The 24,702-nt window shown below is 43.6% G+C and overlaps 2 protein-coding genes across 3 annotated transcripts in view; both read left to right on the top strand.

Annotated features, from left to right (window-relative positions):
• Positions 1-18,916: 18,916 nt before the first annotated feature.
• LOC133503410 (uncharacterized) lies at positions 18,917-22,633 on the top strand. 2 transcript variants are annotated; one of them, XM_061825022.1, is made up of 4 exons: positions 18,917-19,387; positions 19,481-19,745; positions 20,959-21,072; positions 22,087-22,633. In XM_061825022.1, the coding sequence occupies exons 1-4, from the start codon at positions 18,932-18,934 to the stop codon at positions 22,176-22,178; spliced, it is 927 nt and encodes a 308-aa protein (XP_061681006.1). In that variant the 5' UTR covers positions 18,917-18,931; the 3' UTR covers positions 22,179-22,633. The 2 variants fall into 2 exon arrangements, with proteins under 2 accessions (XP_061681006.1, XP_061681005.1); XM_061825021.1 differs by having other exon boundaries at positions 18,917-19,745.
• Positions 22,634-23,185: 552 nt separating this feature from the next.
• psmd1 (proteasome 26S subunit, non-ATPase 1) overlaps positions 23,186-24,702 on the top strand; it is a 39,242-nt gene continuing 37,725 nt past the window's right edge. The window contains exons 1-3 of the mRNA XM_061825384.1: positions 23,186-23,408; positions 24,046-24,089; positions 24,175-24,248. Coding sequence (XP_061681368.1) covers positions 23,393-23,408; positions 24,046-24,089; positions 24,175-24,248 — 134 coding nt within the window. The 5' untranslated portion in view covers positions 23,186-23,392. The remainder of the gene's footprint in view (positions 23,409-24,045; positions 24,090-24,174; positions 24,249-24,702) is intronic.

The raw sequence follows: 24,702 nt of genomic DNA, 5'->3' as shown, positions 1-24,702 counted from the left end.
TACAGACTATAAGGGAGCACATTACACCTTTGACACAGGTTCCTTTATCGGTAAATTCCTCCTTTGTTTTGGAGTGGACTTCCCCACGTTGAACAGTTCTGAGTGCACAAAGGAGGCCGATGTCATTATGGCACCAGTTTCATGTTTAGCCCAGAGGAGAGCTGTCAGAGATGGGTGCTATCCTTGGTGATGGATGCGTGTGACCTCGCATTAACAGTACATGAACCTCTTAAACCCTGACCCATGTCCCCCTCACACCACCACAGTGGTCCTTCAGTCAACGCTGTCCCCTCTGCAACATGCGCATTGTGCTGGGAAGGCAATTGTGTGTGTGTGTGTGTGTGTGTGTGTGTGTGTGTGTGTGTGCGTGCGTGTATGTGCAGCATTCTCATGTGCATTCCCCATGCTAACCTCCTGGCCATGTCCACTGCCTGAGGGCAGCAGTTTCGGCTCAGCACGAGAACGATCCTCCACCCACGGGGACGGCCGCTTCCTTTCAAACCTCCCTGGACGACATTCCAAGCATCCCGCTGCGAAAAATGTGCCATCTCCTCTGCGTGTATTTTTGGGAGCATCACCCCGTCGGGCCCATGATGAGATATTTGTTGGTATGATATCTCGATTAGACTTCAGAACAGGTGGTATTTGGTCAAAAGGGCAATTTTTTATCTCCTTAAGAGCCGCAAATTAGGGCGAGTGATTAGTAAATTAACATTGTTAGTAATACTTTTTTTAACACAAAGACAGTGGAACCTCTGAAGGTGACCACATTCTATTTCTGTGTCCCACCTTAAACTGGTGTCATCATAAAAACCTTTATTAACTGTACAGGCAGCATTATAGGTCACATTTCAAAATTTTAACGGTCATATAACTGTAACTATAAACGCTATCCGGCCAGCCATTGTCTTAACTCAAGTAAAGTAAAACTAGCACAGTACAATGGTAATGTTTAGAGCATCTTCTCGAGTTTTGGCTTTAAATCTCTTTTTTTTTTCCTTTTTCTTCTTCTTTCTAGTGATCTGTCTTCTTCCCACTTTCCAAAGACAAATATGAATGTAACTTATACTCTATACTCTTACTCTATATGTTCCCTAGTATTGGCTGGCAATCAATTGACCCCTCCGTGGATATTGCGCAATCCGCGTCACTGATCAATCAGAGGCCAGAGATCTGCATAATCTTAGACTCAAATCTCAGACAATGCTGGATGGTCCAGTATAGCTTCTGTTGGCGTTTTATCGCGTATTTGGGTTCTTTAACAATAGATATGGTTAAGAGGTGTAGTATCCTGGTATCCTGAAAGGCCAGTTGGTGGAGTTCAATTTGTACCCTTTCCAAAACCGAAGACCCAGTACGAAAAATGTCTTTGATGGATCAAACTTTGTGTAAGACCGCATCATCAACTGAATCCATCTAAAATCAACCGGAACAGAAGACCGAGTACGAAAAATGTCTTTGATGGATAAAACTTTGAGGAAGACCGCATGATCAACTGAATCCATCAACCGGAACAGATATGTTTGCACGAAGGTAAGTCCTATATTTGATTTTCAATACATGTCTCATATAAATGAATTAGCAGTTCTTCGCTTGCATAATATAGCTACGTGTGAATGATTGTCACACTTGATCTGTGTTGAGCGATATTTTGCGATGATCTGACTGCACAAACGTGTCCCATTGTTCGCGGCTAATTAGCTAAGCTAAACCGGACTAGCAGTCTTAAAAGCCTTCGACGTGCACCGAGACACCAAGACTGAAGGGAGGATGTTTGAGGACACTAAAGTAGTGATTGTCGTACTCGGTCGGGACTTGCGAAGGTTCGGCACTAATTCAAGAATAATTATTGAGGGGAGTGCGTGACGTTACACAAAGAAAAAGAGAGAAACATCTCGTAAATCAAGCCTCGCCTTCTTTTCCTTCATACGGTGGTTTACAAACGGCTATACAGATACATATACAGATTCAGCACACAAGTGTGATATGTAACACGAAAATAGGAAACTGTCAATGACGAATTCGTCTTTGGGTTATAATATATTATATTATGTGGCTTCTCGGTCTTCCTCTGACTCTGGAAAGATCTCGCGCTAATATCAATGGTTTCTCCGTCGATATGCATGTAAATACCATTGAAATACCGCTCGCTGAATACTTGAAGCCCTGCTGTATGCTTTTCAACGATATTTCACTGTTAGCTAAGAATGCGAGTGAGAAATCAGCCGGTAAATGGGACAGTTTCGCTCTATTCTTTTCGTGCTGCGCCGATATTTTTGCTAATTGTTTGTCTGACGTCAGCACACGTGGCGTGACGTCACTTCAGGAGGCGTGGTTAAGTGCCCTGTACGGAGGGGTCAATTCAGGGTGTATTGTGTCTTGTCCACAGTCAGCAGGGATAGACTCCAGCTCACCTGTAAGATGGATAAATACAAACTATAGAAAATGGATGGTTAAAGGAAAACTATGTTGCCTAAAAAGTCAACTGACAGACAATTAATGAAAGGAAATAGGAAAGTAAAGTGTTTCCACAGTGATAGTAATAAAGGGCATGTTTTTATGGGGGGTTTTTTGTGCAGTGTATGTTAAGTGTATTAACATTATGTGCTGGGTAAAATAATTACTGGTAATGAAGGTAATCAATATTGAATGGATTGTATAGGAGTCACTGATGCTACAGTATACCTGAAATTATAGACTGGTGGATGTGAATGGTTGCTGTCTCTTTGCCATGCTGTGGTTGGCTGGCCAGTGTTCAGTCCCTCTTTCACCCAAGGTCAGCTGGTATAGGCTCCAACTGCTCAAGACAATAAATTATATATAGTGTAGATGGATGAAACACATTGTACTGGGTAAGCAGACTCTTCAACGTTCCATTTCTAGTTCTTGGGTTATCTTCACAGGTTTCCTTTTTCCTGTCACTTCTGCGGTGATGACAAAAGGAGGAAGATAAAGAGGATTTAATTCCTCAGATGCTCACTGAACTGAAGTCACATGAGATTTTATGACAACGTGTCCAACTCCAAAGACAAGACATGCTTTATTTTTGTTTTGTTGAATTTCAAATTGTTTATCATTTGACTTTGGAGGTTTCACTGTAATCAGTAAAGACTTTATTCATAGCTCACCACTTATTATATTTTATTTCTGGCCACAAGTTTAAGCTACCTCTAAAAATTGGGCTTCTAAGCTCAAGGTTGTTATTCTTATTCATGCAGATGTGCGCCTGCACATCAAAAGTCAACATTCAATTAATGCGACCAAGGTCCACATTTCAAAAGTGGCCTGATTTGCATCATAGAAAGCTGCCTCAATAATTGACCCTGACCGCCAGATGAAATAAATGTTCACGCTGGAAACAAGATCCATTTGAGGCTTCACAGCTTGTTCAATGTCACTATGTACAAAAGAAAACTGTCCTTTTATATTTGTATTACATTACTCAACGTTCTGCCCGCGGTGTAGCGTCAAACATGACAACAGGAAGTAGAAAAAAAATTATAAGAAAATATAGAAGCCATCGTAAAAACAGAAATGAAATAAAAAGTAAAGCAAAGCAGAGCAAATTTATACAAATGTCACTTTGTACTTACAGTTCCTTCCAAATGTATTGGAGCAGCAACGTAAATTCCTTTGTTTTTGTTATACACTGAACACATGTGGATTTCAGATCAAAAGATTATTGTGGTTAGTATATACTCTGTACTGAGTTGACATCTACAGAGAAGAAAATAAGTATTCGAACACCCTGCTATATTGCAAAACTTCTCCCACTTAGAAATCATGGAGGTTTCTGAAATTTTTATAATAGGTGCAAGTCCACTGAGAGAGAGATAATCTAAAAAGAAAAATCCAGAAATCACAATGTCTGACTTTTTTTTAACGATTTATTTGTGTGATACAGCTGCAAATAAGTATTTGAACACCTGTCTATCAGCTAGAATTCTGAGCCTCAAAGACCTGTTAGTCCGCCTTTAAAAGTCCACCTCCATTCCTTGTATTATCCTGAATCAGATGCACCTGTGTGAGGTCGTTAGCTGCATAAAGACACCTGTCCACCCCATACAATCAGTAAGACTCAAACTTGTAACATGGCCAAGACCAAAGAGCTGTCCAAAGACACCAGAGACAAAATTGCACAACTCCACATGGCTGGAAAGGGCAATGGAGACATTGCCAAGCAGCTTGGTGAAAAAAGGTCCACTGTTGGAGCAATCATTAAAAAATGGAAGAAGCTAAAGATGACGGTCACTCTCAATCGGAGTGGAGCCCCATGCAATATATCACCTCGCGGGTTCTCAGTGATGCTTAGAAAGGTGAGGAATCAGCCCAGGACTTCACGATAGGACTTGGTCAATGACCTGAAAAGAGCTGGGACCACCATTTCTAAGGTGACTCTTGGTTATACACTAAGACGTCATGGTTTGAAATCATGCATGGCACGGAATGTTCCCCTGCTTAAACCAGCACATTTCAAGGCCTGTCCTAAGTTTGCCAATGACCGCTTGGATGATACAGAGGAGTCATGGGAGAAAAGTTTGTGGTCAGATGAGACAAAAATTGAACTTTTTGGTCATAATTCAACTAACCGTGTTTGGAGGAAGATGAATGATGAGTTTCATTCCAAGAACACCATCCACACTGTGAAGCTTGGGGGTGGTAGCATCATACTTTGGGGGTGTTTTTCTGCACATGGGACAGGATGACTGCACTGTATTAAGGAGAGGATGAACAACTACAGGAAACGTTTGACCTCTGTAATTGCAAACAAAGGCGACTGGACTAAATATTAACATTGGTTTTCTCAGGTGTTCAAATACTTATTTTCAGCTGTATCACACAAATAAATCATTTTTAAAAAATCATACATTGTGATTTCTGGATTTTTCTTTTTAGATTATCTCTCTCACAGTGGACATGCACCTACGATGAAAATTTCAGACCCCTCCATGATTTCTAAGTGGGAGAACTTCACTGTAAATGCAAATACCATGAAATTAAAGCTGGAATTCTGATCTTTTGTCATCTTTTGATCTGAAACACAAATGTCCACATGATACAACAAAAACAAATGAGTTTACCTTGTCATTCCGATCCTTCTGGAGTAGACTATATGCATTGAAAACATACAGCTAACTAAATAGCTTATAATTTTAGCATTTGTTGATTAAAAAAAGGGTTACTGACTTGAATGACAGCACCTCATTTTCCTCTCGGGATTCTGCAGCTTGTCATCGCCATGACCTCTGACCAGACACGGATTGCGGGCTTCACATATTGAAGGTTTTGCCATCTGTGACAGCCTCACCTCCCCCGTCTCCCCATGCTATCCTAACCACCCGCCCCGTGTCTCCTACTCCCGGCTTACTGAGGCCTGGTGGTGTTTTAGTGGAAAAGTAGTCTGTCTCCACATCCACTGTCCTGGAAAAGTTGGTCACACTGTGGCTTGTTTGCTTGTTTTTTGTCTACATCTCGAGGCTGGCCACAAAGAGCCTCCAGTGTTGGCTTTTCTTCATGTGCGTGTTAACTTTTTAACACAATGACCTCATAGCAAAACATGTTTACCAACTTACCTCTACTTGTGCCCCCAAAACATCCAAGTTCAATTTCCGTTTTTATTAAGTTAGTATCACTCTCTGTTGGAACAATCTATCTATCCTATAACTGGATGACTTTTTTCCTGCAAAGACTCCTGAGCATTACATGTAGGAACACAGAAGGGTGCCCTGATACCTTAGCAAGTCTGAGACCTTTGCAAGTGAGATATAGTGAACATTTTTTACATCTCAGCGTAAAGGATTCTTTCGTCTTTATTGACTTCTTCTCGATTCCTCCTCTCAATTTCTGCAGCAGTTAGAATTCCATCATAATTTTGTGTCATTACATTTGCTTTTGCTGCCATTTATCAGTGCGTTTGCTTTCCTTGACATCATATAAGTCGCTCTGACATTAGTTACATCCTATTTGCCACTTTTTATTATGATTGAACTCATCATTCTAAAATTCCCCACGTCACTAGGGGACACAGTTTTTGTTGCGTTAGGTCCGACAGCTGTTTTTAACAAATTTTTGGGTGTGGAATCCAAAACGGATCTCAGTGTTTCTCTATCATGTCAAGTCAACAAAGTGGAACAAAGGAAAGACAAACCTACAGTATCTAAAAAAAATGCTAAGATGGAAGAGTTAAAAGCTTTGAAAACAGCATGAATCAAAATAGAACTTACAATGGCAAGGCCAAGGTGACAAATATAAGAGAAAAGCCAGCACAAATCCTCTTAATTGCTACTATCTGCTCTCTCTTTGCCGATATTGATATTGAGATGTGAGCTGCACATACCTCACACCGCACTTTCCCGGCTAGCACTAGCTCGAGATGAGTCCAAGCGTTATCAGCTGCCAGGTCTTATTTATTACAGCTAATCAGAAGAATTTTGCTTATCTGGTGGGTAAACTGTGGAGGGGGAAAATGATTGTGGTTTTGGCAGCATTAAAATTTCATTCAACTGAATAACTTTTTCAAATTATTCCCTTGTGTTTATTGATTAGTAAGTGTCATTGAACTTGTCTATAATTTATTGTAGAGTGTGTCACAACTAGTGGATTTACATTACATTACATTTTACATTTACATACCAAAATGTCGGTCTTGGATTCATTATGGATGCTTATTAAAAAAAAATACTAAAAATTACATTATTTCAGTGTTTTTGGTAAGGTTTTTTTTTCTTCATAAAAATGATATATTTTTATGACTGCATGAGTGTAAGTTAGTGACAGTCATAATGGAACGCTTGGTGCCTCCTTACGCTCGAATTTTGAATTACAACAAAAGAACAGAGCTGTCGCTTCAATGTGACGTGGGCAATACACGTTTTACCCACTGATTTAAAAAAAAAAAAAAAAAAAAAAGACTGTATGGCTCATTGGCCACCAAAACTGAAGTCGCCATCAGCCATCTTGATACTCCCAAAACAACCATGCCGACCTGTGCAGTGACAGCATTAACTGCATTAATCGCCAGTTCCGTGGCTGAGATAACATTCCACAGGCAAATTAGAAAGATTTACTTTGACACTGTTAAAGTTGGTTTGTAAAGGCTTTTTTTATTTTCTGATGAGCTTAATTGATTTGAACAAAGTTTTGTTTACGGTTGTTGTTGTTCACTGTCCACTCTGTGCGTCACCTTTATAGGCTGACAGTTTTTTTGCGAAAAAGCGATGTAAATATTTTCCCAAACTTCATCTTGGATAAGCAAGAAAACACATTTTCTGTGAAATTTTTGACAAATTTCATAATACAGAACTCTGTAAAGTGAATTAGATTTTCAAATGCAAGGAAACAAGTTTACATTTACACTCTGAAATAGGACATTGCAGAGACAACAAATGAACAATGCGTTTAAACTGATTGACTTGAAATTTTGCGTTTTTATGACAAAAAATGCTTAGTTTTTTTGCTATGTTATGACGATAGTGCTTCAGAGTGTATTTTGGGAAATTTTAACATGCAACGGAAATCGGGCCCTTGGTAATATGCAAGGTTTCTTGGTAGTCACGGTGTTATGTCTTTCCTTTGCATTTAGCCTTTTTTGGCTTACCAAGTCGAATTAAAAATCATTTATGTTACCAGAACTGAAAAATGGCAAGCCCACACGACCAGTTTTAATTCTAGATGCCAAACTTTGAGGAAAAACGCCACCATAATCCAACCTGTAAACCATGTCCACCACAAGTTTTGGGAGTACCAAGATGGCGGCCGCTGGCTTCTACCAATCGACATACCGCTCGATGTGTATGCGCTATCCAGTCTTTTTTTTTATCAATGGTTATGCCACTTAAGGGATTATACGACATTTTTTACATTTTAAAGGACATTCGTCATTTCCGTGCTGTCGTTTCATGCTAAGTATAAGAACTAAGATACTGTGGTGTTTACATAATTCACCCGCGGGACCTCGAGTTGGGGTGCGGGGTTCCGCACGGACTGTTTTTGTTGTTGCGCTTCCGGAGAAAAAGGTTAACAGAGTTCCCGCCGTTATGCGTGTAGTTTGGTGATGTCGAACAATAAAACAAGTTCTGTTTCTGTGTCCGACACTCCGCCTCCGACTCCTTTTCTCCGGCGCTACACTGGTGACCCCGACGTCAGTCCCGGCGTTTTCGAGACTGAAACGAACATGGCAACCGCCATCCTCAAATTGCCGGAGTTTTGGGAGACGTCCGCGGCAGCGTGGTTCGCACAGACGGAGGCTCAGTTCGCCCTCCGCGGGATCTCAGATGATTCCACGCGTTACTACCACGTTGTCTCAGCACTCGGGAGCTCAACGGCGGCCAGAGCAGTGAACTTCATCACCTCTCCCCCGGCCCGAGATAAGTATGCTGGGATCAAGGCTCACCTTCTCAAGGTTTTTGAACTTTCACGGCCGGAACGTGCCCGACGTCTGTTGGCTATTAATGGACTGGGGGACAGCAAACCTTCCGAACTCATGGAAATGATGCTAAACCTGCTGGGCACGGAGGAGCCCAATTTCATTTTCATGGAACTGTTTCTCAGGCAAATGCCACCGCATGTTCAGACGGCGCTCGCGAACAGTACTATCACTGAGCCCCGGGCCCTGGCCGAGGAGGCCGACCGTTTCTTCCTGGCAACCCAGCGCTTCTCCCCTGAGACGCTGGCCGCGACGCGCCCCTTGCAACTACGACGCGTCGGGAAACGCCAAAGCCCACGCTTCGCAGCGGCCGTGAGCGTGGGCGCGAAGAGCCGGCTGCTGTTCGTCAAGGACAACCTTTCCGGGCGCAAATTCCTTTGTGACACCGGCGCCCAGAGGAGCGTCCTGACGGCCACTGCGGAGGACGCCGCTGGCGGGACTCATGGGCCACCCCTACTGTCCGCTAATGGCTCCCCTATCCACTCTTATGGCATGAGGACTGTGGACTTGTGTTTCGGGAGTCAGCGCTTCACATGGGACTTTGTCACTGCGGATGTCTCATTCCCTCTCCTCGGCGCTGATTTTTTTTGTGCCCACGGGCTGCTGGTGGATGTTAAGAGGGGCCGTCTGGTGGATGCACTGACTTTTTCCACGGTCGCCTGCGTCCGCAATGAGGCGACTTATGGTGGTCTCTCCAGTTCGCTATCGGACGGCACCAAGTACCAACTCCTCCTTGGTGAGTTCCCTGCCTTGACACGGCCCACTTTCTCCTCTGCCACGACTAAACATGGGGTCGAGCACCACATTGAGACCAAGGGCCCCCCGATCCACGCGAGGGCCCGACGGCTTGATCCCGAGAAGCTAGCAGTCGCTAAGTCCGAGTTTGCCAACATGGAGCGTCTGGGCATCGTCCGCCGCTCGGATAGCCCATGGGCCTCGCCACTACACATCGTCCCTAAACCGAGTGGTGGGTGGCGACCGTGTGGTGACTACCGCCGCCTTAACGACGCCACTACGCCCGACCGCTACCCTGTTCCACACATTCAGGACTTCTCAGCCCACCTGGCAGGCAAAATCTTGTTCTCCAAGGTCGACCTGGTGCGCGGGTATCACCAGGTTCCCGTGCACCCCTCAGACGTTCCCAAGACAGCTGTAATCACTCCGTTTGGACTGTTCGAGTTTCTGAGGATGCCGTTTGGTCTTAAAAACGCGGCACAATCTTTCCAGCGTTTAATGGATTCTGTGCTCAGGGACTTGCCATTTGTGTTCGTCTATTTGGATGACATCCTCGTCGCCAGCTCCTCGGAGGATGAACATCTGATGCACCTCCGCGACCTCTTCGCAAGACTTGAGCAGCATGGCCTGATCATCAACCCGGCAAAGTGTGTTTTCGGGGTGCCCTCTATCCAGTTCCTCGGGCACCTCATAGACAAGAACGGCGCCGCCCCCCTTCCGGCAAAGGTGGAGGCCGTCTCCGCTTTTCCCCGACCTCGCTCGGCTCGGGGCCTCCGGGAGTTCCTGGGGATGGTGACTTTCTACCACCGGTTCATCCGCCGGGCGGCCCACATCATGCGCCCGCTCTATGAGGCTCTTAAAGACAAGGCCCCCAACCGGGACGTTGAATGGACGGCCGAGAGGATGGAAGCCTTCGAGGCTACGAAGGCCGCACTGAGTCGTGCCGCTATGCTGGCTCACCCGACCCACGGGCCCCTGTCGCTCTCACTACCGATGCATCGGACTACGCTGTTGGAGCCGTATTCGAACAGTGGGTCGGCGGCGCCTGGCAACCGCTTGCCTTTTTCAGCCGTCAGCTGGTCCCCAGGGAGCGCAAATACAGCACGTTCGATAGAGAGCTCCTCGGCCTCTGGCTGGCGATCCGCCACTTCCGCTCCCTATTGGAAGGCCGTGAGTTCACGGCACATGTGGACCATAAACCCCTCACTTTCGCCATGTCCAAGGTGGCCGAGCCGTGGTCCGCCCGCCAGCAACGCCAACTGTCGTTCATCTCTGAGTACACTACGGACATCCAACACATCGCCGGCAAATCCAATGTGGTCGCGGACTGCCTCTCCAGGGCGATCGTCGGCACTGTGCATCTGGGTCTCGACTACTCCCGCATGAGCGCAGACCAGGCCTCGGACCACGGGGTGCAGGCCCTCAAGACTTCTGACACGGGTTTGCGCCTGGAGGAAGTCGCGGTTGGTGACTCGGGCGTCAGGTTGCTGTGCGACCTCTCGGCTGACCAGCCTCGGCCGCTGGTCCCTGCAAACTGGCGAAGAGCTGTTTTCGAGGCGGTCCACAACCTCTCCCACCCCGGAAGGAAACCGTCCGTGAGGCTGGTGGCCCAGAAGTTCGTGTGGCGCGGTCTCAAGAAAGATGTGCAGGCCTGGGTCGACTCGTGCGTGGCCTGTCAGCGGGCTAAGGTGCATCGCCACACAAAAGCCCCCTTGGAGCCCTTTGCTGTCCCCGAGAGGAGGTTTGACCACGTCAACGTTGACTTGGTAGGTCCACTTCCTCCCTCGCACGGATTCACCTACTTGCTCACCATGGTGGACAGGACGACCCGCTGGCCCGAAGCCGTTCCCCTCTCCTCGACAACGTCGTCAGACGTGGCCCGGGCGTTCATCGGCACGTGGGTTGCACGCTTCGGGACACCGTGCGACCTTTCTTCAGATCGTGGCCCTCAGTTTACCTCTGAACTCTGGAACGCAGTCGCTGAGAGTTTGGGGGTCAAGCTGCACCGCACTACCGCCTATCACCCCCAGGCGAACGGTCTTTGCGAGCGGTTCCACCGCTCCATGAAAGCAGCCCTGCGTGCCGGCTTGACGGACGGCAACTGGTTGGATAAGCTCCCGTGGGTCATGCTCGGCCTCAGGTGCGCCCCCAAGGAGGACCTGTTGTCCTCATCCGCCGAACTCGTCTACGGCCAGCCACTGCGGGTCCCCGGCGAATTCATCCCGGACGCCACAGCGCCCTGGTCCGCAGCCAGGCAACGGTCCTCCCTGCTGGAGGCCGCAAAAGGGTTTGCGCCGGTTCCCACGTCGCAACATGGCACCCCAGCTGCCCGGCTGCCCCGTCACCTGCGCTCTGCGGATTTTGTGTTTGTTCGTCATGACGCCCACCGTGGACCTCTCCGCCCCCCATACGACGGGCCGTTCAGGGTCCTGGAGCATGGGGATAAGAGCCTGCTCGTGGACATTGGCGGCAGACCCGAGACTGTTTCCGTGGACAGGGTCAAACCCGCGCACCTGGACATTGCCCAGCCTTTGGGGTTGGCCCTCCCCCCGCGCCGGGGTCGTCCCCCTTTGCCCTGTGCCCCTGCGCCCGCCGGGGTACCCTTGACCCCGCCTGAGCCCTTGTCCCGTGACTCAATGGACAGTGCGGCCCCGCCCCCATCGGCCCCTACAGTGCACACTCGCCGGGGTCGGGTCATCATCCCTCCACGGCACAAGGATTTTGACTATGGGTGAATTCTGGGGGGGCTTGTGTGGTGTTTACATAATTCACCCGCGGGACCTCGAGTTGGGGTGCGGGGTTCCGCACGGACTGTTTTTGTTGTTGCGCTTCCGGAGAAAAAGGTTAACAGAGTTCCCGCCGTTATGCGTGTAGTTTGGTGATGTCGAACAATAAAACAAGTTCTGTTTCTGTGTCCGACACTCCGCCTCCGACTCCTTTTCTCCGGCGCTACAATACTGTCAAGAAAAGCAAGATGTGAGAGGAGTGGCAGTGGCTTGGGTGGAAATTACTTTTTTTTTCTAGCAAAATGAGTTGTGGAAAAGAAGCAGCACGGTGGAGCAGCTGGTAAAGCATTGGCCTCACAGTTCTGAGGACCTGGGTTCGATCCCGGCCCCAGTTGTGCGGAGTTTGCATGTTCTCCCCGTGCCTGCGTGGGTTTCCTCCGGGCACTCCGGTTTCTTCCCACATCCCAAAAACATGCAACATTAATTGGACACTCTAAATTGCTCCTAGGTGTGATTGTGAGTGCGACTGTTGTCTGTTTCCACCCTGCCTCCTGCCCATTGACAGCTGGGATAGGCTCCAGCACTCCCCGCGACCCTCGTGAGGATAGATAGATAGATAGATAGATAGATAGATAGATAGATAGATAGATAGATAGATAGATAGATAGATAGATAGATAGATAGATAGATAGATAGATAGATAGATAGATAGATAGATAGATAGATAGATAGATAGATAGATAGATAGATAGATAGATAGATAGATAGATAGATAGATAGATAGAGTTGTGGAAATAGCTTTAAGTGAATTATGGACAAATCTGAAGCAGTGGATTTCAGATGTAAACTTGATAAATTTGTGTACATTGAAATGTTTAACACCTATCAAGTCAGACTCGCCTTTTATTTGTACAATAATAATATTAGAAAAGGCGTGAGTCAGAAAGGTAATGGAACCTGCATTTGTACTTGGACCAGAGGTAAAGGACTTTCCCAAAAGAAGTAGTCAGTGTCAAGGTGAAACTTTGTGGCTGTGTTTTGTGCAAACATGCAATTGTTATGTTTATCTTCAGTTTCTTATTATGGTGCTCTAAAAGACACTTTAAACATTTAAGCATAGTTTAGCAAAGTTTAAAAATATGGTGCAGTATACCATAAATGTTGTTAGAGGTTATTTTTGAACAATATATTTTATTTCCATTTCTTAACATCTATGAAAGTTGTTTGCAAAAATGAGAAAATGTGGATCCCAGAATGACAATTGTGGAGAGCACAAAACACTTCAAATGAAACTTTTTGTTTTGTAATGGCACTTTATTAACGACTAACAAACCATGATGCTGTTGGAAAAAGCATATAGGACTAGTGGTTTGCACGTCTGCCAGACAGCCGAAAGGTTCTGCGTTTCAGTCTTGGTTTAGGCATTCTTTGTGTGGGGTTCTCTCCAGGTACTGCGGCTCCCGCCCACATTCCAAAAACATGCATGTTAGGTTCATTGTAGACTTGAAATCAGGGGTCAAAAATATGCAGCCTGCCTCTTCTAAAAATAGTTGTGTATTGATGAGATATTGTGATTTTGACATTTTAGGCAATTGATCTTTTGAAAACATAAACACTTGCAGACTTTTGTGGAAAGTTGTAAGATATAATCAACATCTTGACATAGATGTCATTAATAATTACTCATAATTGACAGGTAATTTGATTTATTTCCGAAGTTTTGTTTTGTAGCAAATAGTCCTTCGCGTTCATTGCTACCCAAAACTTAACTCCGTTTCAAAAAGGTTCCTAACTCCTATTTCATATTTAATACATGTGCGCATGCTTATTTGTCTATATGCGCCATGTGACTCGTGGCGACCACTCTAAGGTGCATATATGGATGCATGGCCTATGCATCATTGTCAGATCGATGGAATGACGGATGAATAGACGCTTGTTAATTGTACTCTTCATCTACCTTCCTTTCACTTTAAATAGGGATGGGCTGCCACCAAGTGAGCGCCAAAGGAAAGGCAACCTGACGAAACATTCAAATTACGGCACTCTATTGTCATCTGGAGGATGTTTATGGCAACCCATAACACAAGTTGAATATTACATAAAGTAATGCAGTAAATTATGACACAAACTGTAAATAGATCCCCAGGAGGATTTTAGATATGTCAATTTGTCAAAAATTGAATTTAAAGTTTTTCAATACATATAAGTATGGGTTTATAGTTGCTCACCTGCATGAGGCAGGGGTGGCCCCTAAAAATGACTGAGTTCATAAATTACGGCTTTGAATTGTGTGGAAAAGTCTCTTTTAATCCGCCATCCATATTCTGAGCTGCCTATCCTCACAAGAGTCACCGGACTGCTGGAGCCTATCCCAGCTGTGATCAGGCAGGAGGCGGGGTTCACCCTAAACTGGTTGCCAGACAATCGCAGGGCAAATGGAGACAGACAACAGTCACACTCACAATCACATCAGGGGCAAATTTAGGGTGTCCAATTAATGCATGTTTTTTGAGGGATGTGGGGGGGAAACCGGAGTGCCTGGATCAGGATTGAACCCAGGTCCTCAGAACTGTGAGGGCAATGCTTTACCAGTTGCCCCACCGTGCCGCCTCTCTTTTCATTCTCAGTTTTGATTTTTCTTTGGTGTTTAACATCACACATCTAATACTGTGCAAACATGTTGAGTGCTTGTGTAGATGATGTCTGGGATTATCTCTCTAAATGTGTTTGAATTGGTAGGAAACGTGTTGGACTGTCGTTGAAACATAGGAGCTCTTTCCAGCCAATAGTCAGCCAGCTGGACCAAGCTTTGTGCAGCTGTAATTTAAAACCTATTATTCCCATCACTGCCACTTGGGATTTCCAAAAATGGGACTGACTGTCACCTCCCACACTTTTTAGTCTGCTTCACTAGTCCAACTCTTGCTTTTCCTGTTGTGAAAAACAGCAAAGCTTGTTTAGGCCTTTTCCAAAATGGAGCGTTTCTGTTTGCTTGCTTTGGCTGTCAGGCTAGGTTCTTAGCAAATGAGGTTTTAAAAAATTTAAAAAAAAGTTTTAATGTGTTTGCAAAGCACTACAGACACTTGGTAATGTAAAGTAAATGCTCAGAGGGCCACATAAATGGAATATGCTGCATGTGGCTCGTGGGCTGTATTTTGCTCTTCAAACTTGAGAAAAAGGGAATACTCTGTCCCTCAAGGTGAAATTAAGACCCAAATAACTACATCACTTTGTGTAATATTACACAGCAGTGAGAGTGTTTGTAAAATTGTTCAATTATCAACAAAAGTGGTCTTTTTTTCCCCAAAGGGTAGCAACCTGGTGACAAGCAATTGTACCCTTCAAGCAACTCTGTGTATATTTTGTTTCTACGATATGCATGGGCGAGGCTTTATGGTTTGTCCTGTTTTTGTTTTGCTTTTTGTTTTGTGTGTTTAGTGTTCACCAAATAACTTTTCTCATGTTTCGGGGAAGTCATGCCATGAAGACAAACTTCCGGGTGGCCATCGCAGGAGTAACCGCACCTGCAGCATTCTTTGAGGACGTGTGGTTATTATTAAATTGTGTGTGTCATTGCCTGACAAGTAACCAACAAGGATTAAAATGACAGTATTGTGATATTTTTTGCTCCGCAGTCTTGCCAATCCAGTTTCCAGAGCGGATGAATGTGACAGAAACGTGGCCTCAGTTTCCACGGATCGTCCTCTCTCCAGGTTCTCGTGTCAGAGAGCAAAATCGCGTGTGAATTTTCACTTTCTCAACTTATTCTTATTTGTGTTGGGAAGTTTATTTTTAAAAATGTAGATTATATTTCTCGTTCCTGTTAGTTCAAAGAAATGAGTTATGAGCTATTAGCGCCTTTGAATTTTAAGAGTACTTTTGCGTTACTTTCAACAAATCATCTGCTGAATTCTAAAGAATGACATTAAACTTTAATACATTGACATCTTCAAACAAGGCAACAGAACCCCCAAAATCTGCTATAAATCATTTGAATTGACATACTTTACATTTACTTTTGGACTGCTTTGCTATGATACCATATACTAGTTTGACTAGGGAACGCTTCGATATTAACAGTCTGCTGATTTTTTTTTTCCCTGCATTATTGCAGTTCACTGACAAATACAAAGATACTGTACTGACAAGGTTCTAAATACTACTGAAGTTGGGACATTGTGAAAAAATGTAATGCAAATTCTTTTCAACCTGTATTAAATTGAATACACTACAAAGACAACATATTTAATGTTGAAACTGATGAACGTTGTTGAGGTTTTTGCAAATATTCTCTCATTTTGTATTGTAATGCCTGCAACACATTCCAAAAAGCTGGGACAATAGGAACAAAAGACTGAGTGAGTTGAGGAATGCTCAAAAACACCAGTTTGGAACATTCTGGAGGTGAACAGGTTAATTCCAAACTCTACCAGGCAAAGGAAACACTTTATACTTTATACTATACTTTATATCAACAACATGCGGGAACACCACTGGTTTCTCTGGGCCCCGAGCTTATATGAGATGGATTGATGCAAAGTGGAATGGTGTGCTTGAGTCTGAAAAGTCCACATTTCAAATACATGCATAATAAATACATTGTGTCCTCTGGACCAGGGTGGAGAAGCACAATGCAATTGTTATCAAGGCAAAGTTCTAAAGTCAACATCTGGTTTTGTTAAGGGGGTGTGTTAGTGGCTATGCCATGGGTACCTTGCACATCTGTCAAGGCACCATTAAACCTGAAAAGTACAAACAGGTTTTGGACCAACATGCTGCCATCCAAGCAATGTCTTTTTTGGGACATCTCTGCTTATTTCAGCAAAACAACGCCAAACCACATTCTGCACATGTTACAACAGCGTACCTTTGTGGTAAAAGAGTGCAGGTACTAGACTGGCTTGCCAGCAGTACAGACCCAGATAGAGTACTGTTGAAAATGTGTGGTGCATTATGAATCGCAACGTATGATGACAGAGACCCCACACTGTTGAGTAACTGAAGTTGTACATCAAGCAAGAGTAGGAAATAATTCCAACAAGAAAGCTTCAACAATTCGTGTCCTTGGGTCCTGAATGTTTATTGATTCTCGTTAAAAGAAACGGTGAAAGAACAAAAGTCCCCTTGTCACAGCATTTCAGGAGTGTTGTACAGGTATGTTTATCAGATTTTACATAAAATATGTTGTCTTTGAATAGAGTATTCAATTGACTATCATTTGGAAAAAGATCTGCAAATCAATGTGTTATTGTCACACTGTTTTAATTTACGTTTTATAAGACAACCCAACCAACTTCATTGTAATTGTGCTTTGCTGTTTATTAAACATTTTATTTGAAATTGAAATGATAAAAATATAAATTATATTATGCATCTACATTGTACTTTTGATTCACTGGGATTATTGCCTTAAATTTAGCAGACCCTCTGAAGTAATAATGATGATAGTACACACACACACACACACACACACACACACACACACACACACACACACACACACATTACAGTTCGTTTGGCACTCTATTAATTACTGTGAATAGTCCAAGAGAGATTCTTGACCCTCATATTCTGAGTCACTTAAACAAGGAGGTCGGTATATCAACAGCGAGCACAAACACGAAAAGAGACTTTGGAAACAAACATAGCTCATACAACTAATCAACGCTGGTCCAAAGGTTAGTATTTGTTTAGGTGTTTGTTTTGGTCAGACTTTTAGGCTTTTTTTTTTTTTTTAATTCATCACTAGTGAAGCTTTATGTGAAGTGTACAACGGAATTTCAGACTGACAGCACCTTTTCAATGGGGGAAAAGGCATTTGCGGATTAACGAATTAGGCTCTTGAGAACTCTGCAGAGCGTTTTTTTTTTTTTGGTCATAATGGTAAATCAAGGGTGGCTTTAGCCCCCCAGTGCTTTCAAGTAGGGCTCTTGATCTTGAGTTGAAATTGTTTCTCTTTTTCTCATGCGTTTCTGTTCCTTCTTTTCATTGTAAAGGCCCGCCTCTACAGTTTATGAGGGAAGACAGGACTTGAACACTGAAGGTCAAAAGAGTGGCCGCTTCACCCTGAGATTTCATCATCCAAAATTTCTACCACTTATTACAAACAACTTGATTCTAATTGTGGTTTAGCATTTCTTTAAATACAGGAAAAGGTGATTTGTTTTCATATATTAAACATTTATTTTAATTTGGTCCACTGAGCGCTGAATGCGTGTTCATTTCATAGACATATCCAATTTACTAAGTGGGTTTGGTCCATCGCTGCGATACGTCAGCTCGTCTACCATATTGCATGTGGCACATCGTGGTAAAAGGACAGCACTTCAAACGCCTGACAAATTGCACAGTCAGTGCCACTTACTCACAGCGAATGATTCTCAACTGCTGAGGAACTCATCAAAGTTGCAAAGGGCAGCACAATGGTGCGACTGGCCTCACAGTTCTGAGGACCAGGGTTCAAATCCCGGCCCCGCGCCTGTGTGGAGTTTGCATGTTCTCCCCGTGCCTGCGTGGGTTTTCTCTGGGCGCTCCGTTTCCTCCCACATCTTAAAAACGTGTTATTTGGAGATCCCAAATTGCCCTTAGGTGTTATTGTGAGTGCACTGATGTCTGTCTTTCTGTGCACTGTGATTGGCTACCGTGTTTCCTGCCCAAAGATAGTTGGGACAGTCTCCAGCACTCCTGCGACCTTTGTGAGGATAGGCGGCTCAGAAAATGGATGATTGGATGGATGGATGGATAGTAGGAAATACTACATTGATAGGTACAGCATTATATAGAATATTTATATGTTCAAAATGAGGTTATAATGGTCACGTACATTCAAATGTTTTTTTTTTTATTCAGTCTTTAACCCATGAGATCTGGTTTGGCCTGTAAAACGGTTGGTAGATCTCAAAAGAGCAGACAAATGTGGCCTCTTCAACGAATCCTCCACCTTTCCATATCCAATATGGCAATGACATTTCGTACGATTCAGAGTCAAAGGCTGAGTTTGTTTGGATGTGGCCCCGCCTACCGAGAGACATAGCCAATAGAAATGGGCGTTGTGCTTCCGAGTTCCGCTCATCAGCCGCGCCCACCGCGCATGGAACTGACAACCGTGCGAACGTGTCGCCAGGCTCTGGCAATCTGCCTGGCATGGAGGTGGCACTCACCGCTTTTCCTTCGAGTCTGCTTTGACACGTTGCCGTCAACAACAGCCATGTCGGAGGAGAGCGACTTTGAGAAAACGCTCGCCTCAATTGGAGGCAAAGAGAGGATCTATTTGGTGAGCGATGCGGCCGAAAGTAAGGACGCGAGCCAGAGCGACGCCGACGTGCTGCGGGAGTTCATCGGCGATTTGTTCGGCGACCGTCGGCCCTTTTCCAGTCTCGCTGCGGGCGGTCAGAGCCACGTCTGCGCGAAAGGAGACCACAAAGCTCTACCGGGGAAGTCGGACGATTTGGAACCAGGAGCCCGTCCGAGCGGGGCTCAGCGAACAGTTTCCCGGCAGGTGAGCAGCTCCAGCCGCCGGAGGACCATCGACTGCCCCGCCGTCGTGTTCCTTTTCAGGCAGACTTTCATCAGCAGCGAAGTGTGCTTGAAGGAAGTCCTCAAGGACGTCCAGGCGCGGACCAAACGAGCCAGCGGCGCCCTACCGGCCTTGATCGGATTAGTGCGCATCACCGCAGGGGAGAGCGACCCTGACAGCCGCTGGTACGAGCAGCGGCTGGAGACGCTCTTTCACAAGGTGTTCCCGCAACATCCAGCGGACACGATATGGGTGGGCTCGTTCGTGCCAGGCACTCCGAGCAGCGTGCTCGACATCAAGAGGAACGCCTGCAGGGTCATAGCGTGCGCCCAAACAGCAGGTGTGAACCACAGCAAGCATTCAACACGGGTTTTTGAAGTCCTTATAAAGCACGGCATCAGGGTTGTGTGGGAATAAATTTGAAATCGTGCAATTTATCAGATAACACATCCACAATCACCCATCCATTTGACTGTTCATATGCATTGTTGATAAGATGGAAAAATAGCTGCAAGCAAATAAGTGTACAACTATTGGCCAGTTTATGTTAAAAGGGCTTTTGTTGAATATAAATGCTTGTGAAATTGGTTAAAGTTGAGGGAAATGCAACTTCAGCACAAAACCTCTACCAAATTTTCTTTCAGTGGCCCACATTTAACAGTGTGGCAGGTTGCATCTGGCCTCCGAGCCTTGAGATTGACAACCGGTGTTTTACTATTCCACGTTAGACTTTCTGAAACCAAGGCTTCAATTATCCTCAGAAGTTAATCTTAACAATGCGATTCAGTAGTACTACATACAACTACAGTCTCAACATACTGAATAATCCCCTCCCAGGGGTAGGGTGCATATGAGAAATTCTAAACATGAAAAGTGGGTAGTGGGTTGCTGGTGTACTCACAGTAAATGTTCATTTTCATCGGTCGACTGGGCAGGGATTTTGGATAAACCACTTTTTTGAAGATCAGTTTTACGCGGGCTAAGACTTAAAAATTAGCCATAGTCACTTATACCAAATAATTTGGGGGTGTGTTTATGTTTAGCGATACCACTGCTCACGATGATACACTTTTAAATGAACCATTTGCTGTTCTGGAGAAAATCCAAAAGCTGCCTCATTGCATAGTGTGTGGCTGTTTTTGGCAGTTTGCGTAGTGACGAAGCCAGATTGTGAAACGTGAACAAGTATAAACTCTTTTTCTTCTATCTGCTTTTAACACACGTTTGTTTTTAAACTTTAGGGTCTTTAACCTAATGGACAGAATTCAGCTTTGACTGCTGGTTAAACATTTTTCCCCCATGATAGCCACTTTGGGAACATGTGTTGTAGGTGATTATTTTGATTAAAGCTAAGGGCCATCAGCTATAAAATCGCTAATGAGCGCAATCACCGGGTGGACATACTTGAAAGTAGGTCAAAGCATGACATTCACAAGACTAATACTTCTTTGTATGATGACTGAAATGGTCCAAGAACAAAAGGCGCATTCATGGGATATTGAAGCACTTACGATAAGCTGCCAAATTGTTAAATGGCCATTATTGCCTTCCAGATATTACCAGAGACAACGGGAACCCACTTTGGTGGCCATTCCAATGTTTGTTCAGGCCTAATCGAAGAGGAGCCAGAGAAGCAGCAAACAGTCCTCCAACCAGCAAGCAAAGAGGTGAGCAACATGTCACTGACTGGCTCAACCTGAACCATCCCATGCCATCTGTTTATTAAAAAAAAAAAAACATTATCCATTAGATCTCTACCACACTTTCACTTCTAAATGTATTCCAGTTGACGCACCACGTGTGAAAAGAGCCGACACCCAGTTGAGACAGCATAATTTCCATGGGATGTGCCCGTTCAATGATCCTCAATAATGTCAGATCTGCTAGCAGTGAACTCGATTCACTTCACGTTTGGCAGACAGTAAACATCCATCCATCTATTTTCTGAGCCACTTATCCTCACCAGGGTCACGGGAGTTGCAGCGCCTATCCCATTTAGCTTTGGGCAGGAGGCTACACCCTGAACTGGATGCTGGCCAATCGCTGGGCACATGGAAACGAACAAACATTTGCACACACATTCACACCTCCGGGTAATTTAAAGTCTTAAATTAACCCACTGGAAGCAATTATTCAGGAGGTGGGGGAAGGCTTCAAGCTATTTAATGCCACTCCCAGTTTAGGTTTGATGTCAAACTAAGCGTAAAACTAAAAGGATTACATGTGCTCAATTAGTCGCTAGCTTGATGCTAATACATAATGGGAAAGGCCATGGACAGGTTAACAAATATCTATGTGGGAGCTTTAAGCAAAGAGTAGAGTATAACATTTTTCACAGTCATATTCATTATTCTTTGTCGAAAAATGACATATTACTGCAGTTTACTAAGTCACTGTAGCTATGAAATTCTTCATTCAGCTACATGAGTGTACAGTATGATACTGCCCACACCAGAAGGAGCTGCAAAGAATGATGTAATCATGATGTGAATAGTGTTTAATTCTTTGCATTCTGTTTATATGATTATGTTTCTATCAAGCACAATATTATCCAGTGATATTTTTTTCTAGTAAAAGAACGCAACTGTAAATGTTTATTTTTTAGGAGCAGGCTGAAACCGTTTGACAACCCTACAATATATTTCAATAAAATAACCACAATCACCTTTTTTTTTTTTTAGGTGACTCTGGAACCGTAGAGGAGAGCATCCCTTTGAAAAACAATTCCATGTCTGCTGGGCCTAATGAGGAATCAGTTGGAGCAGACGCCTGATGCCATGTGACCAAGAGCCCACTACTGTGGACAATAATGTCACGACTCCGAAGGGAAAAAGCTGGTGTCAAAAGCATTCGGGTTGTCACAGATGTCAAGTCCTGCTGCTTTGTGTTTCTCAAAGCTGAGCCAAATGGAACACAATTATACAGACTTGCCTTATCGCACACTATTGAACAAGTACTGGTACAATCCAAACTACTGTAACTCATGCATTCCTATTTTGGGTTAAAATTATTTGGGCTATTTTTCCTGATGACCATTATCAATATTTGCCACCAAAATACTGAATCAACAAATGGTACTATATCTTTGTTTGTTTGTTTTTTTGTAAATATCCTATTGTGCCTTAGATCAATGCTTTTGACAACTGTAGTAGTAAATAATTTAGCTCTTTATTTATTAGGTTTATGGATTGTATATGATGTGAATAAAATAAAAGTTCACAAATTCGAGTGTTGTAAAATGCAGTCTATCATAATGCGACCTATTTTCCATTTTATGCTTCATATTTTATTCCATAGCATTTTTATTTAATAGTAATTGTAACGTTTGCTCTAGTTGGATTACTTATTTTATCAAGTTATTAAGCAAAATTAGTTATTTAATGGGTTTTACATTTTCTACATTAAAGGAATTTAAAATCCAGTAATGAAGTAAGTTTTAAATGTCGAAGTCACTCATCAAGGAGGTGGTGAGAGCATCAGTAATGTACTTAATTAATTAATTCAAATTTGTATTATTTATTTGTCTTCTATTTATTGGGCATTTTGATTTATTTTCGCACAACAATCCCGATATTGCCCATGTGGAAAGGGAGGAAGGAACTTACATTCACGGAATCGCGTTTGTAGGAAAGCCTGTCTCCTCGGATATTTCATTTTTCATTTAGTCTTTCTATTTTCCTTACCCTTATTTTAATTGGTATGTTTTATTTAACCTCATTTTGTAGGTGTATACTTTTCCCAAAGCGGAACAGGTTTTACACATTGCTTTTATTCTGTTTTTGGTCAGGCTACAATGAGGTCAGCAAATCGGGAGGTCCTTGCGTCGGGGACCTCCGGCTTTTGTCAAAAAGAATTTCGCAGCGGCTCCGTAGAGTTACACTGTTTGGGGTTTCCTGACAGTTAAACTTACCCAATTGATTAAAAATCCACACGTAACTGCGTCGTGGAACCCTTAACTCTGAAGAAGGGAGGGAATACGGCCTAAACATGATAACATCTGCAGGTGAGTTGTGAGAACGGAGATCATTTTGCTAGGCTCAAGTTTAGCTAGTTGCCATTGATTTAGCTGAGTCACACGTCACTGGACGCTGTCAGTTAGCATCTAACCTACAACAGCTTTTTCAAAATAGTAGATTTGTCAGTAGTTGACACACATACATTGCCATGAAGTCAAAAATATTGACTTTAAAACGTAATAGTACGTGTTGGAATTGCAGTGTCGACGAATTTCTTATTGCCGCTCTTTAATTACGGATCGTTCAGATTTTAGTTTACCAATGTTAGCCATTTAAACATTGGTATCAAACTCGTGATTATTTAGAAAACGTCTAACTAATGTTCTGAACTTCGTATGTACTCAGCATAAAACGAAATATTCAAATAAATTCTTTAATGACTTCGAACATTCAAATTGTGCATCTATAAATTGATAACATTCTCGCTACAGTTCGTGTGTTGACTTTTAATAGTGTGAGAGTCTATTAATATATAGATGTATGATAATTATGATTACAATTATTCCTACAAAAACACTGCAGACTAATGCTAGTGACATCAAGCAAGCGAACCCAAAAACACGTAAAGGGACATACCAGTTGTCAAAGGTCTCGAGATAATCGTACTGTCCTTTATTCTTCCAGCTGGAATTATTTCCCTCCTTGATGAGGAGGAACCCCAGCTCAAGGTAAGAGACCTTAGAGCCCAAGTCTGAGCTGCTGTTGTCTTCAAATAACTGTCCTTTTTAAAATTGGGTTGAATTCAATTTGCAGGTTTTTGCACTGCAGAAGCTCGACTACCTTGTCAATGACTTCTGGGCTGAAATATCAGGATCTGTTGACAAAATGTAAGTGACACACTTTTCAAAACAGTTTATGACAATAGCAATTTTGAGTTTAAGGATTTGTTTTGGGAGTAACTGCAAGAAAATACAGTGGATCCTCAGTTCACAAGGAGAGCTCTGTTCCCACGGTGGCGACATATGTATTTCTACGCAAGACCGTGCCATTGTATGTGACTAATACTTACAGTGCTAAAAGCATAAATGCAGTAAATATTTGTCGTTGGAATACTTGGTACTAGTATTTCTTTCGTAACAAATTCTTGTAGGGTTTCAATTTTCAAAATTGCAGGTCATTGGTTTAGGACTGTTTGAGAAGCAGTTATATAATGTATTATACTCTCTACCCAACCAATGATAATGTCTAAAGTCACAATTACAGTAGTTACAGTAGCGTGAAAATAACTTCCCAGCTTTAACGATTAAACAAATGACTTACAATAAGTACTATTTGTAGCCA

Source organism: Syngnathoides biaculeatus, chromosome 7, assembly GCF_019802595.1.
Source record: "Syngnathoides biaculeatus isolate LvHL_M chromosome 7, ASM1980259v1, whole genome shotgun sequence".
In the NCBI taxonomy this organism is placed as follows: domain Eukaryota; kingdom Metazoa; phylum Chordata; class Actinopteri; order Syngnathiformes; family Syngnathidae; genus Syngnathoides; species Syngnathoides biaculeatus.
The sequence above is the reverse complement of the archived record's forward strand: the minus strand, read 5'-3'. Positions and strand labels throughout refer to the sequence as shown.